Genomic DNA, 15,027 nt, shown 5'->3' on the forward strand with positions numbered 1-15,027 from the left:
CACCTAATTAATTTTGTTTTCATTTTAACATTTAGAACAAAAAAATAATCTCTTTTTCATTTTCTTTAATCAATAAGATACTATCAAAATATCTACCATTTCACACTTGGTCCAACAAACAAAGAAAACTAGGGCTGAGAAAAAAAAAACCGAACCGAAGAATCGAACCGAATTCGATCTGAAAAAGTAATACCAAATTCAAACCAAAATTGTTTAAATATCCGAACGGGTTTAAATTTTTGGTATTTAAAGAACCGAAACCGAACCCGATTCAAACTGAAATATTTTAGATATCCGAATGTATCCGAATTAATTAGTATACTTATATTTTTATATTTAATGTATATTAAAAATCATCCAAAATATACATGATACTTTTAAATTGTCTAGAACACTTAAAAATATATACAAATAGTCAAAAGTACATGTCTAAATAGTTAAAATATACTCAAAACACCAAAATATTTAAAATATTATTGATTCTCTATCCAAATATTCATACCAAACCAATTTATATATTAAGTTTTGACATTGACAGAAGTTATTGAAATTTATATGTAATATATTATTTTATTTATACATTTTGTGAAGTTTAAAGCATATAATGAATTTTAAAAAGAATTTAAATGGGTTATTTGAACCTGAACCGAACCCGCAAGGATCCGAACTAAACCCGAACCAAAATTTATAAATATTCGAATGGAGCTGAAATTTTTGACCGTGAAAACTCAAAACTCGAATAGACTCGAACCGAACCCGAATGGATACCCGAACGCCCACCCCTAGAAAACTATGACTTGATATTACACACATTCTGCGTAAATTAATTTACCTATGGCATCAGTGATAATTTCAAATAGCGTTTTTTTGAAAATGCATTGTTTGAGTACAGTATACAATCTCGACTAGAAATTCAAATAAATTGGGATTTGGGTTAATTATTTAGGATGTGTGTTAATAGATTAGAATCTTGTGAACACAATTTAGGAGAAGAAGGTTTTAAGTAATATACACACACACATAATATATATATAGTGTATATATTCGGTATATATGTGTGTGTGTTTAGTTGTTTATTATGCTATCAATATTTTCTTATATACCGAATTATTTTGCAGGTTTTCAAATGTTAAGTTTATTTTTTGTTAGAGAAGTTTATTAGTTCGGCTAAAAAAATGTTCAACAATTCTTGTTTAATGGCAAATTATGATTGAATCATATTACCTAAAATAAACTTGCTGGAAGTACATTTTAAGCCACCATCAATTGAGTCTAATCTCATATGTATCATGGCGATAGAAATAGAAAATAATTCTAAATTAGGAGAAAGTTTTTATGTTTTAGATTAGATATACTCATTCCTACGAAAATGATCTGTTTTCTCCAATCTAGTTGATGAGATTGATTTGTTTTTAAATTGAGCATTAATAAAGGCTAAAATGTTGCGAGCCTCTAAAACATATGAAAGACTTTATGAAAATCTCACCACCGTGGGTGCTTTTAGATTTTTTTGCTCTCATAGTTTTTAAATCTACAAACGGATTGTTTAGACCGTTCTCTTTTGTTTTTAGAAATCTGAATGTTTTCTTGTGAATAACTGGATAATCAATCAAAGAGTGATGATCAATTAAATGTGTAAAAGAAAAAAGAAACAAAAATTCCTTATTTAGTGGACTGTTGGTATACCATACTATTAAGTTTCAATCTGCTTTTGTTTGTCATGCAATTTACTTCTAGTACTTTAGTGATTCGGAAATCAAACTTGTACAAGTGACAAAGGCAAATACTTGCAAGTATCAATACTTCTGCACAATTACACAAACAAGCATAAGCAAGAATGCAAGGAGTATAATTTTCGAAAAAAGGGACTGAAATAAAGATACTCTTTTTTTTTTTTGAGCAACGAAATAAAGAAACTCTCACACTCAAACAAACAGCTCACCAACTTGAGAAGTACTTCACCAAACTCAAATAATAACACTATACAGGAAATTAATTCACCAGCCTCAGATTTACGATACAGAAAAGATCAAATAAAAATAACAATAATATAATACTATTGAATATATGTGTGAATGATTTATTGTGGTTACTTTGTTCTTTAGAACTTGAAACCAAGGCCGGACCATTTCTTAGCAGAAGCCTCTTTCTTGGCAGGTCTTGCGTTTGGATCGATCAGATTCTGTAGCGACTTGGCTTTGTAGTTCCGTGACCGCCCCGCTTCCTTCAGAAGCTCGGCCAAACGCTTCTTCTCGTCCTCAAAATCAGGATTTGCAGTCCCTAGCTTCTCCTCTCTCATCTTCAGAACCTGCTCTAGTATCTCAATGGCATCTTCTATCCTGCAAAATCACATAGCCATCAGAAACATGAATTCTCTTCACTAATCTGGTTTAACCGGTTCAAACTAAACCCGGAACAATACCGACAAAAATCGTTCCATATCTAGTGCAAATGAAAAACATGTCTGATTTGGTTTCCTTTTTGTATAGTCCAGTTCAACCAATCCTTCAGAAAAAAAGCACAATCCAAAAAACATATCCAAGCCAAACCATTTCAACTGTAATGAATGGTAGGTAACCGGTTCAATCGAAAAAAACTGAAAAATCTAAACCGGTAACTGGTTGGGCACTCGCACTCCTAGTTTTCATATCATATCGACCAGGTTTTGATTCCGGTTTAAGGTGAAGGTACCAGTCAAGTTCACAACATTTTAACCCAAACCAGTTGTGCTTATAGTTCTTTCGATAAACAAGTAGATCATCAGTGAGTGTCATGTCAGATAGTTTTCATAAGAGATTCTCATTACCTTCCCATGGCGTCGTAAGTAGCAGCCAGATTGCTGTAAACACCGAGAGTGTCCTGATCACAAGGACCACGTTCTTGTTCAAGAATACCTCTTGCCTCTTCAAACAGCTCACCAGCCTCATCGATCTTGAAAAGCTGAACGCATGCCAGTCCCATCTGGTTCAACACAACTCCGAAGAAGGCAGATTTCTCACCAGCTGCCCTCAGCTTTGTCACAGCGCTCTCAAACGCGTTTCTTGCCTCCTCATACCTCCCCAACGTGTAATACATTACTCCCATCCGTGCCTCTAACCCTGCAAGTCATTTACATACAATACCAAACTAATATAACAAAACCTTGATAACATGAAGATCTATTTAAGACCAAAGACACGGCATAACAATCTAGCTAGAACATGTATATGGTTTTAATCTAATTTTAATACCTGCAATGGCGCTCTGCTGTCCTGGTTTATCCTCAAGAAGTTTCATCGACTTCTGAAGCAGTTTCAAAGCTTCCTCAGGTTCATCCACAGACTCATAAATCGCAGAGATCTCAGTTAACCCACCAGCAATCTCCTCCACAGTTGTCCCAGGCACAGGCTTGTTATATATCCTCAACGCGTTCTCACAGTATGACTTAGACTCACGGAGCTTCCCTGTCCTATGGTAAAGCTCAGCCAATCTGACAAACACCGAGGCTACCGTGGGATGAGTCTCTCCCTTAGAGGACTTGAACACAGTGAGAGCCTTCTGGTAAGAGAACACAGCTTCGTCGAACCGGCACAGAGACATGTAGACGTTCCCAATGCTGACATCGATCGATGCAACCTCGGATTCTTGCCCCGTCGCGATCATGACCATACTGGCGAGGACGAGGTGCTCGAGCGCGTTCTCGTAGTCTCCTTTAGCCTCGCAGATGATAGCCATCAGCCTCCTATCAGCTGCCTCCTCGAGCGAAGCTGGTTCGCTGTGCGCACGGTGGATCTCTAGAGTTTTCTTGCATAGCTCTTCGGCTTTGTTGAACTGCATCGCTTGAACGTATGCTTCCGCCAAGTACCTGAAACACGTGGCGTTGTTTAATTGGATAAGTAACTTCAATCTCAGAGAATAGCAACGTGGCGTTGTTTAATTGGGTAAGTAACTGCAATCCGTTGAACAAAAAAAAAGTAACTGCAATCTCAGAGAATAGCAACGTGGCGTTGTTAAATTGGATAAGTAACTGCAATCTCAGTGAATAGCCACGTGGCGTTGTTTAATTGGATGAGTACCTGCAAGTTTCACCAACTCGTGGATCGGTCTCGCCGAGAGTCTGGATCTGGATCTTGAGCCCTTCTTCGTAGCAAGCGATGGATCTATCGATCTCACCCAGCATCGACAGCGTGTCGCCGAGCTGCATATGACCGGAGAACGCGGCGAGAGAGTGGTCGGGCCCACGCGCCGGATCGGGGACCTTGACGGCTCGCTCTAGCGGCGGGACCGCTTCGTCGAACCTCCCGAGGCTGCAGTAGATTGCGGCGAGGACGTGGAGGCTCATGGCGAGATCGAGAACAGGTCCGCCGTCGCTACCGCCGGGGACGGGAGGAGCAGCGGCGGCGCAGCATCGCTCGAAGGACTTGGTGGCGCGGATCGCGTAGTCTAGGGCTTTGTTGGGGCCTTCGCCGGAGGCTATGGCGTCGCGAGCGAGCTTGAGGAGGAAAGGGCCGAGATCCGGGTTGTCGAGGGAGGGATCGTCGACGTCGAGTGCGGCGGCGGAGGCGGAGGAGACGCCAGGGGAGTCTTTTTTGGCGGATCTGCCGGGTGAGGGTTTGGATCGAGATGGTGTGGATGAAGGGGTCTTCTTCATCGGGGTTCGTGGAGGTTGCTGTTGCGTGTCTGGCACGGACACACGTAGCGGCGGGGTGTTGGTTGGTGTCTTGACTAGGCCTGGCATTGCTGGCATCGATGTGTGAGAGAGAGAGAGAGAGAGAGAGAGAGAGAGAGAGAGAGAGAGAGAGAGAGAGGTGATGAAGGATTTGTTTGGATCGAATGTTGGAGATCCAAGTGGAGAAGGAGACGAGTCAGTCAGTGAAGGAAGTAAGGGTAGTTTCGTAAATCGTAATCAAAGTTAGGACATAACGGTCAAATTGTTAGGTATTTTTTCTATTTGATATCAGTTGGTCGGGGTACATGCATCATCTGGCGCTGCGATAATGTATTATGTATCATACTAGTAGTTGCAGTTGTAGTAAAGTCACACAACCAAAAGACGACGACTCTCACGAATCGTTCCAGCCAATATGATACGGCCACGTGGTAATAATAGGGAAGATAAGCTCGTACCAGCTATTCGAGGACTTCCTTTTTCTTTTCGCCAATAAAAATGTCAGCTTGGCACTTGGTAATGATCGACCAACCGATAAATAAAGATTTTTTAATTATCATAATGATAAATAAGTATGAGAGATTTTTTTTTTTACTAAAAATGTTTTTGGGGGTGCCTCTCACCACAAAGAAGCTCAGGAGACAGGATTATCAACCCCTTCTCGACAAAATCCACAAGAGATTTTCATCCTGGACTGTGAAGCATCTCTCGTTTGCAGGGCGGGTACAGCTTCTGAAATCTGTGATTTACTCAACTATCACCTTCTGGGCTTCTATTTTTCTGCTTCCTAATGGCTGCCTTAGATTGTTGGAGCAAATGTGTAACAACTTTCTTTGGAAAGGGGTTCCCTCGGGGGCTAGGGGAGCCAAGGTTGCCTGGGAGACAGTGTGTTCGTCAGTAAAATCTGGAGGTTTGGGTCTTAAGAGGCTGATCCCATGGAATAAGATAATGGGTTTGAAGCTAATATGGTTGCTGTTTGCCTCCTCGGGTTCGCTTTGGGTGTCCTGGATCCGCTCGAACTATATTGGCAATGAGGATTTCTGGTCTCTTGATGCTCCTACAGCAGGAAGTTGGATCTGGAAGTCTCTCTGTAAGCTCAGGCATCTAGCTCGTCCCTTTGTGGTTTGTGAAGTTGGTTCGGGCACAACGGCTAGCTTCTGGCATGATAACTGGACTTCCTTGGGTTCCTTATTCCAGATGACCGGTGGGAGAGGTCCTCCTTTGACGGGTTTACCTTCTAATGCGGTTGTTCGTGATGCTCTAGTTAACGATAATTGGTGGCTGGTTTCTTCTAGGTCCAGGAACCCGATTATTGGCTTGGTTAAGAATTGTCTTCCGGATTATAGAGAGATCTTGACATCTGAAGTAGATGATAGATACCTATGGCGAGTCGGAGATAACACTCCTGCTCCAGTCTTCTCTTCTTCTCTCATATGGAGCCACTTATACGATCACCTTCCTCCTGTACCGTGGCATAACTCAGTGTGGTTCAAGGGAAGGATTCCAAAACATGCGTTCATCTCCTGGCTTGTTACTCTTAATCGCCTCTCAACGAGGGACAGGATGAGACAATGGGGATCCACGGTCTCCCCCTTATGCCTCCTGTGCAATGCTGCTGATGAAAATAGACAGCATCTCTTTTTTGATTGTGGGTATAGCAGGGAAGTTTGGTCGTTCTTCTTCTCGGCCTTTAACCTCTCTCCTCCCACTGAGTTCATGGATGCTCTGCTCTGGACTAAGACTCCAACGAGGGACAGCAATGCCAACTTGATTCTAAAACTCACTTTCCAAGCAGCGATATATATGGTTTGGAAAGAAAGAAACTCCAGGTTACATTCTCAATCGTCTCGCCCTGCAGCGTCTCTTATCAAAGAAATTCAGAGTCTCCTTAGGGCAAAGATGGACATCCTGTCGCGAGAGAAAAGGAATCTCCCCTCAACGGTCACCTTCTTGTCTACTTGGCGTGCAGTGTTTGATAGCTAGAAGTGAGGCTGTGCTTCTCTTTTTTTTCTTTGTTTAGCTTTGTTGTAATTTTGGAACCTTTATTAATAATGGAAATTTAAAGTAAAAAAAAAAAAAAAAAAAAAAAAAAAGTATGAGAGATTTTATAGAAAAGAGAACCGAACCCAGCTCAGTTTGTGTTGTATAAAATCCATATAGCATATGAGAAGATACGCCTGACAGTCCATTTCATCATTGAACATAATTCTGAGCCAACTTTCTCTACAATCTAAGATTTACTTTACTATCTTTATCACTCACTCTAATAATACATTAAATAACTTCTGGATTTTTGCTTTATTATTGGATGTATATATGCTTCACCTTTAGGAAAAGTTAAACAATATTCACGGATAAAATTTACAGTTTACTAGTTCAAAATGCAGTTGTGAAAGGGGGAGACAAACTGCAAAGATGTAGTTGTCAGGGGTCACGGACGGTGAATTGGAAACAAACTTTCATTTAAAAAGTTTGAATAGTTGTTTGTCTTCTACACTTTATAATTTATGAACTTATTTGCACTTACAAATTGGTCTGGTTGCGTAGAAGAGGTAATTTGGACGCCAAAGCGAGAATTGTTTTCGTTTATTACATGCAATCAGGCCACGTCATAAATCTTTCTATACAAGAAAGTAAGAAAAGCCTTCATCATCCTCCTTTTAGATGTGAATTGTCTAAGTAAACAAAAAGAATTGTCTAAGTAGTTGTTTAGAGTTATGTTCACAACGGTCCACCTGGGTTAAAGAAGTAAAACAAAGTTATTCTGTAACAGCATACGTTCTCAACTTCTCCAATCTAACAACTGAGTCAGAATCTAACATTATCAATAGTTTGTAAAATTTACTCTCATTCGTTGAGCTCGAATAAATCCACAAAGTTTAAATTTCGGAATGTGTAACTATGGTTTCTGGGCCTAGGCCCATAGTGACTATCTGACATTATGGGTTCACGACATGTGTCTCTTTAGTCTTTTACACCAAACTTCACTTTCTCCGTTTTCATTTGTTGCTCCTTAGCCATCGTCTCCCATCTCAAATGCCTCCGTTGATGAAAAAAGGAAGACACGGAAACTGGGCGGACCTTCCGCCTGAACTAACGTCTTCGATCTTGCTCCGTATTGGCGCGATTGAGATAATCGAAAACGCACAGAGGGTGTGCAGGTCGTGGCGTCGCGTTTGTAAAGACCCTTCAATGTGGCGTAAGATCGACATGCACAACCACGGAGACTTTGATTACGATCTCGAGATCATGTGTCGTCACGCGGTCGATCGCAGCCAAGGCGGCTTGGAAGAGATCGACATTTGGTACTTCGGTACTGATGACCTCCTCAACTACATCGCCGTTAGGTATCTCTCTCTCTCTCTCTCCTTCATTCTCTCTCTAGGCGTTGAAAGGTTCGAACTTTATGAAAGAAGAACAAAGAATCACAATGTTTGGAGAAGACCCAGATGAGGAAACGTGGAATATAGAACTCTCTCTCTCTCTCTCTCTCTCTCTCTCTCTCTCTCTCTCTCTCTCTCTCTCTCTCTCTCTCTCTCTCAGGCATTGCAAAGTTAGAATTTTTATGGGTATTGATCCCTTTTTTTGGCAGGTCGAGTAAGCTGAGAAGCCTTAGGCTTTTAATGTGTGATGCATTAACAGACGAGGGGTTTATGGAGGCAGTTGTGAAACTTCCTTTGCTTGAAAAACTTGAAGTGTCGTATTGCTCATTGTCAGAAGAGTCTCTGAAAGCTGCAGGCCAGTCTTGTCCCAACCTGCAGACATTGAAGCTAAACAACGAACATAGGTTCAAGTATGATGATGATAATGAAGCTCTAGCAATTGCAGAAACCATGCCTGGACTACGCCACCTCCAGTTTTTTGGAAACAGGTTAACCAACACGGGATTGAACGCTATTCTCGACGCTTGTCCTCGCCTAGTACACCTTGACATACGCAAGTGTTTCCGTGTTAACTTTGATGGGGATATGGCCAAACGATGTCTTGAGAGGGTGAAAGAGTTGAGACAGCCTTGCGACCCAACCGATGATTTCCCTTTTGATGGTTTTGAGATGACCATAGAAGAAGAGGAAAAAGAAGGTCTAGAGGAAGGTTACTCATATGACACCGATGAGTACGTCTATGATGTCGATAATTGTTCTGACAGGTATGACTCGGGTGATGACTAGACAAGGTTAGGAGGTGGGATCGTTTTGAATAATGAAATAATGATATGATATCTGTAGCAAGTAGTGTTAATGAAACTCGTTTTTGACCTCTTTTCGTGTTAGTTGGTTGTTTCAGTGGGACGTGTGTGTCCCTCTTTCTATGTCTTAGTCTATAGCTTCTGAGTGTGTAGATTCCTTGCCTGAGTAAGAACATATTTAACATGTTTCTAGCAGGACATCATGTCACACTCTTTTTCCACCAAAATATGTATGAATGGGGGATCATGTGATACAACATTCTGCTAATTATTTAGTCACGTAATTATTAAGCACGTTTTTCAGACAACACTCTTGTTTTGTGGATTTCGGTCTGAACGAATATCTGTCGTTTAGGAACCAAAAAAAAAGAAAAAGGTAATGGTCCAAATTGGGATTCAGCCCATGAGGTCCATCGGCTGCTAGAATCGAAGGTAAACGCTAGCTCTGTGTGTGAAACATGAGATCTAACGCTCTTTTATCCCCCGTCTAGAAGAGTTCCATGAAGACTCTAGCCTTCTCTCTTATATCACAAGGAAGGCTCAGCTCGTGGCTTGGAGCCGGGAGTGATAGTCCCGATTCGCCTCTCATCACTTCGACTGAGCCAACGTCCCATTACCTTTAATGGCCTCCACTAGGATTACAAGCTCACGTTACTGAGCTCGGCAATCGATTTATTGTTTTCTTCTATATATATGTAACTCTATTACTTTTGTTCCTGTCGATGTGGGATTATATATCTAGCTTAAACCACAATATTTTTATTTTCGTTATATCTTATAATAATCAGTACGTTCCGGTTCAAGTCCATAACATGTTCGGACGGTACACCATAACCCGATTCACGTCTTAAACTCCCCAAAAAGCATAAGAAGAAGAAAAAAAGGTGGAATCTATTGCGCATCCAGGGAATCGAACCCTGGTCAGTACCGTGGGAGGGTACTATGATACCACTACACCAGATGCGCTTTTGCCAATTCTTTTCATAAATTTTACTTAGATGTTAAAAATGAAGTAAATACGTTTCCATCTGATTATACAGTATATTTCTTACATTGGTAACAAAAAAAATCTACAAATTCTCTTCAATTTCAGGTTTCTTAATTATCCACAAAAACATTTAGCAACCTTTAAAACAAGTGATAAATTGGACACGAATTAGGCCCATCATTACTAACACACGTCCATATAGTAAGTTTGTTACGAAAATTTAAAAGAATGCAAAAAAAAAAATCATTTGCCTATCCCCGGTCTTTGAAACCGGGTTTGTAATACGTAATACATAAATACGTTCTCTATATTTCTCATCTCTCTCCATCGCGCATCGTTACAAAATCCCCAATTCACCTTCCCCTCGGATTCAAATCCCTAAAACACGATCTTGATCTTCAAAAGCGATTCGAAATCGAGCCATGGATAAAAGCAGCAGCATCAACTCCACGGCCTCCACCGCTTCCAATCTGAGCACGGCTTCCCTCGAGAAGCTAGATCAGGCGGCGAGCTGGTTCGGCGCCACCGTAATCTCCGCCTTCTTCGCCTCCCTCGAGCGTTGCTCCTGCGTTAACCTATCTACCTTCGATGACGATGATGACGACGACGAAGAGGACAACGAGGAATCCAACAGCCGTCCCCTTGCTCTCTCCGCCGCTCCTCAACCAGACGACATCGTTTAGACTCTCCGTTTAATCCCTCCGTTTTAGGAATTTAATCTAAACGATGTAAGACGTTCAGAGCTTTTGATTTGTATATTGGTGGATTTGATATCTAATTCCAAATGTTTATGTGTAAACTGATTATGCTTGAATGTTTATTTTTTTTAATATATGTTTGGTTTTTGGATTTTGTAATCTGAAATTTTGGAGCAATTTGTTGATTTTCATTCTTTGAAGGTTACACGATTTGCGTTCTTTGTCTAACCCTTAGTTTTGTATGTTAGGATTATAGATTGTTTGCGCATTTATATGTTCAGAACCAGAGGAAGCCATAGGCAAAGACTCAACTGTGTTGAAGAACCACTTGTTGTCTTTTGGTTGTGTGAATCGCATTTGTAATCTTTCTTGTGTTTTGAAATTTTGATCTTTAACACTGTAATCTGGTTTCACCTTTCTGGTCTTTGCTTTCTAAGGTGATATTTAAGTTTGTAAGGATTGTAGTTGTACGGTAGATTAGTAAGTACATTGCCTTGTTTGAGTGGAAGTTGTTATTTGATTCGTAGATTAGCATTGGTGCATATATATATGAGGTTTGTCTCAATCCTTACCAGATAGAGATAATACTGCTTTTGTTTTAAAGAAGTTTTTAATGGAAGTTGTTTCTTAGCGTATTTTCTGGAGTATATATCTAAGTTGCTTTCAACCCCTTACATTGGATCTGAGGGAAACTTTGGATACGAATGAATGCCTACTTTGAATGCTTTAAAAAGCCTGCCTATCTTATTAGGAAAAAAAAAAAGTATTGCTTTGTAGGTAGGTAGGTACATAAATATGGTTATTGTATTGTAAAGTTGTCCGATGATGAGTTGCAATGAGATATACACTCATCGTTCCAATTGCTAAAGCGATTTTGAAAAGTTGCTGTGTTGAAAAGCACAATTGATGACTCTGAGGATCACATTGGGTAGCTCTATAATCTGCAGCAGTCATTACTCTTTGTTCCTTCTCACACCTGAACTGTCTATCTAGTTGGCTTTGATGTCCTATGATTTTAGTGAAGCTGTGTTTTTTCTTTGGGAGATGATGATCATATGTCTTAAGGTTTTGGTGGAAAAGGAAGACTCTGAAAATGTTGTGTTGATGTATGTTTTTGTCATCTTTAAATTGAGTCAAAGATCTTTATGAATGATCTTGTGAATTTACTTCACACGCACTATATAACATACCATTGTTCCACCCAAAGATCATTGCCTCAATCCCTCATCAGTAACTCATTCACAACTATGCACATTTCACAAAATGTCCAAAATTTTGACCAACGCTTAGGCTTGAGCGGATTCTCTTGCTCGGTAGATCAGGGATATCAGACTCAACAGACTTCACACTGGTCGCAGTTTTCTCTTGCTTCTTCCAACCTATCATAATTCAAATACACAGAACCTTGAGGAAGCTCAGACACCGGCCAGATTGTTTATATCATAAACCAGCATAAAAATTTAGAGGCAATACAAGAATTAATCATAAGCTTTTTGTCACCCTTAATACAATCCAGAGAGTAAGTCAAGGCATTGTGTATGAACAGTAAATTGACATGATGATACAAGAATTAATCATAAGCTTTTTGTCACTCCTAATACAATCCAGAGAGTACAGATGATACAAGATTACATATGTAAGAGCGAATGGAGATTCATATGATCGTAATGAAAGCTTATCATTTTCTCCGAAAGATTCTTCCTTATCCCTAAACTACGGAGGATTGCTTTACACATACGAAAGGTATACAAAAACAGTAGAGAAAAGATTTTGATAAAAAAAAAAACAGTAGAGAAAAGATTGAAAGTAATCGGCATTTCTACTATCTAGAAGTCCCAAACCCAATTGAATCTGAACCAGATGGTTTAATCAAACCAATTTCGAGTTCGGTTTGTAACAAAACGACATCGTATTGAAGCCGATGTGTACTTTCGGTAATTAAATTCGAGGCCACCGTCATTTTCTTTCCCAATCGTCATTGTTATTGAACAGATCAACCATTAATCTCACCACAGTTTTCTTGTTTCTAGAGAGAGAGAGAGAGAGAGAAGAAGATATCTCCTTTGTGAAAATGGTTGATGTGGCCGACAAATTAGGTTACTTCCAAGCGATCACAGGCCTCGAAGATCCCGATCTATGCACGGAGATCCTCCAAGCCCATAACTGGGACCTCGAACTCGCAATCTCCTCCTTCACTTCATCCGATCCACAAAACAACGACCCCGACGCCGCTTCCTCTTCCCTCATCGACAGCGATCACAATCGCGATCCCGAAACCAACGATTACTCTCCCCGACCAATCAATGACGATCCAGGACTCGGACCTCCTCCGGGAATCGCGTGGAGGATCATCACTCTACCGATCTCGATCGTTTCCGGTAGCTTAGGGTTAGTCTCCGGCGCCATCGGGCTCGGATTCTGGGCCGCCGGTGGAGTCTTATCGTACTCTCTCGGTATGTTAGGGTTCGGAGGACGTCGCGGCGGAGGCTCTGACTCTCGGCTTGTGCCTTCTTCGGCGGCGGGTGAAGCGATGGAGTTCGTTGCTTTGTTCGATAGAGATTACGGGAGGAACGGTTTGAAGCCTGGCTTTGTAACGGAAGGTTTCATGGACGCGCTTCAGCGGTCTAGGAGCGAGTTTAAGCTCCTTTTCGTTTACTTGCACTCTCCTGATCATCCCGATACGCCTGTGTTCTGCGACGGGACGCTTTGCGATGAAGTGTTTGCGGCGTTTTTGAACGAGAATTTTGTTTGCTGGGGAGGTAGTATTCGTGCTAGCGAAGGGTTTAAGATGAGTAATAGCTTGAAGGCTTCCAGGTTTCCGTTTTGCGCTGTGGTTATGCCTGCTGCTAACCAGAGGATTGCTCTTCTTCAGCAGGTAAAGTAACTTGTCTGATTATAAGTTCTTGGATTGGTCTCCGTTGATTAGCAACTTTTAAGTAGACTTGGTTTTGAATCTGGTAACAAGATGTTTACTTCTCTTATATCATGTGATTAGGGAACTTTTTTGAAACTGTGTTTAGTAGTAGTGAAAGTGGGTAGAGATAGTTGTTTGGATCTGCTTTCATCTGTAACCCAGCTATTCTGCTAGTAAGCTTGTGTGAGTTTAGTAGTATATGTGGTGTGATTGAAGAGGCTATTTAGCAACTACTAAGAGCGATTTTGCAACTTTAAGTAGACTTGGTTTTGAATCTGGTAGCAGGATTGTTAGTTCTTTTACGTCATGTGATTAGGGAACTGCTTTGAAACTGTATGGCTACTTACTAACTACTATCTTGTTGAAGTGATTAGTAGTCAAAGGTGTAGAGAAAGTTGTAGACACTGTATTGTAGTCATTCTGCTACTAAGCTTCTGTGAGTTTAGAGTATATGACTATATGTTGTATTGTTTTTACCGTCTGCTTGTGGCAGGTGGAGGGACCAAAAACTCCAGAAGAAATGATTGCTATACTGCAAAGAGTTGTGGAAGATAGTTCACCTGTTCTTGTAACTGCAAGGGTTGAGGCAGAGGAAAGAAGAACCAATTTACGTCTGAGAGAGGAACAAGATGCTGCTTACAGGGCTGCTCTTGAAGCCGATCAAGTATGTTTCCTTTCCTTGCTTGTGTTTACAAGATCTATTATGATTAGTCTAATGTCTAATTTTGTGTGTTTATTAGGCAAGGGAGAGACAGAGGCAAGAAGAGGAAGAGCGTTTAGAGAGGGAAGCTGCTGAGGCAGAGAGGAAACGCAAAGAAGAAGAAGAGGCTCGGGAGAGAGCAGAGCGTGAAGCCGCAGAGAGAGAAGCTGCTAGAGTGAGAATGAGACAAGAGAAAGCACTTGCTCTTGGAGACGAACCTGAGAAAGGACCTGATGTTACACAAGTAAGTTTCTCCTCCTTTCTTTGCCATTCATTACTTTAGTCTTTACTCATAAAACGTAACACTCTTACTTAGTCTGTTTTGCTTTTGTTTTGGTAATTTATAGTACCCGTGGACTTTTTTATTTTTGCCATGAAATTGTAGGTTTTGGTGAGGTTCCCGAATGGAGAAAGAAAAGGGAGGAGGTTTGAAAGCAATACCAAGATACAGACATTGTACGACTACGTTGATTCACTTGGGGTGCTGGAAACAGAAGAGTATAGCTTAATAACAAACTTTCCAAGAACAGTGTATGGAAGAGACAAAGAGTCAATGTCACTGAAAGATGCAGGTTTGCATCCTCAGGCAAGTCTCTTCATTGAGATCAACTAAGTTTCAGATTCTTCTGTTTCCTTCTCCTTTAGCCACTTTTTCAGTTCTTTTTTTTACATCTCTTTTAAATAATTAGTAGTGTTGCTTCAGTGATCCGATGAACAAGATAACATATATACACTCGTATATTCAGAAGTTGTGTCAGATAATATTTGATATATTTATTTCTTAAAATGGTTTCGCATTGTATTATTTTATCTTGGTGTCATATTAAAGAAACCAATATCAGTCTTTATGTTAAAGATTCTCGACGAAGTGAAAGAACAATATGTAGAAACAT

At 40.5% G+C, this 15,027-nt stretch overlaps 4 protein-coding genes and 1 non-coding gene across 6 annotated transcripts; 3 read left to right on the plus strand and 2 right to left on the minus strand.

Moving 5' to 3' along the window:
- Positions 1 to 1,869: 1,869 nt before the first annotated feature.
- On the minus strand, positions 1,870 to 4,778 carry LOC108847601 (protein KINESIN LIGHT CHAIN-RELATED 1). 2 transcript variants are annotated; one of them, XM_018620880.2, is made up of 4 exons: positions 4,056 to 4,774; positions 3,231 to 3,844; positions 2,807 to 3,098; positions 1,870 to 2,339 (listed from the first exon to the last, which is right to left on the minus strand). In XM_018620880.2, the coding sequence occupies exons 1-4, from the start codon at positions 4,724 to 4,726 to the stop codon at positions 2,102 to 2,104; spliced, it is 1,815 nt and encodes a 604-aa protein (XP_018476382.1). In that variant the 5' UTR covers positions 4,727 to 4,774; the 3' UTR covers positions 1,870 to 2,101. The 2 variants fall into 2 exon arrangements, with proteins under 2 accessions (XP_018476382.1, XP_056862121.1); XM_057006141.1 differs by lacking the exon at positions 1,870 to 2,339 and having other exon boundaries at positions 2,803 to 3,098; positions 4,056 to 4,778.
- Positions 4,779 to 7,628: 2,850 nt separating this feature from the next.
- LOC108844774 (F-box protein SKIP19) lies at positions 7,629 to 9,018 on the plus strand. The gene is made up of 2 exons (XM_018618074.2): positions 7,629 to 7,995; positions 8,241 to 9,018. The coding sequence occupies exons 1-2, from the start codon at positions 7,685 to 7,687 to the stop codon at positions 8,815 to 8,817; spliced, it is 888 nt and encodes a 295-aa protein (XP_018473576.1). The 5' UTR covers positions 7,629 to 7,684; the 3' UTR covers positions 8,818 to 9,018.
- A 711-nt stretch (positions 9,019 to 9,729) lies between these two features.
- Positions 9,730 to 9,800, minus strand: TRNAG-CCC (transfer RNA glycine (anticodon CCC)). Its single transcript has one exon. It is a non-coding gene; the product is annotated as a tRNA-Gly (tRNA).
- A 271-nt stretch (positions 9,801 to 10,071) lies between these two features.
- LOC108845882 (uncharacterized) lies at positions 10,072 to 10,673 on the plus strand. The gene has a single exon (XM_018619079.2). The coding sequence runs from the start codon at positions 10,245 to 10,247 to the stop codon at positions 10,503 to 10,505; it is 261 nt and encodes an 86-aa protein (XP_018474581.1). The 5' UTR covers positions 10,072 to 10,244; the 3' UTR covers positions 10,506 to 10,673.
- A 1,813-nt stretch (positions 10,674 to 12,486) lies between these two features.
- LOC108847998 (plant UBX domain-containing protein 10) lies at positions 12,487 to 14,936 on the plus strand. The gene is made up of 4 exons (XM_018621395.2): positions 12,487 to 13,395; positions 13,928 to 14,098; positions 14,175 to 14,378; positions 14,520 to 14,936. Exons 1-4 carry the CDS (start codon positions 12,592 to 12,594, stop codon positions 14,745 to 14,747), a joined length of 1,407 nt encoding a protein of 468 aa, XP_018476897.1. The 5' UTR covers positions 12,487 to 12,591; the 3' UTR covers positions 14,748 to 14,936.
- Positions 14,937 to 15,027: the final 91 nt, after the last annotated feature.

Source organism: Raphanus sativus, chromosome 3 (genome assembly GCF_000801105.2).
Source record: "Raphanus sativus cultivar WK10039 chromosome 3, ASM80110v3, whole genome shotgun sequence".
In the NCBI taxonomy this organism is placed as follows: Eukaryota; Viridiplantae; Streptophyta; class Magnoliopsida; order Brassicales; family Brassicaceae; genus Raphanus; species Raphanus sativus.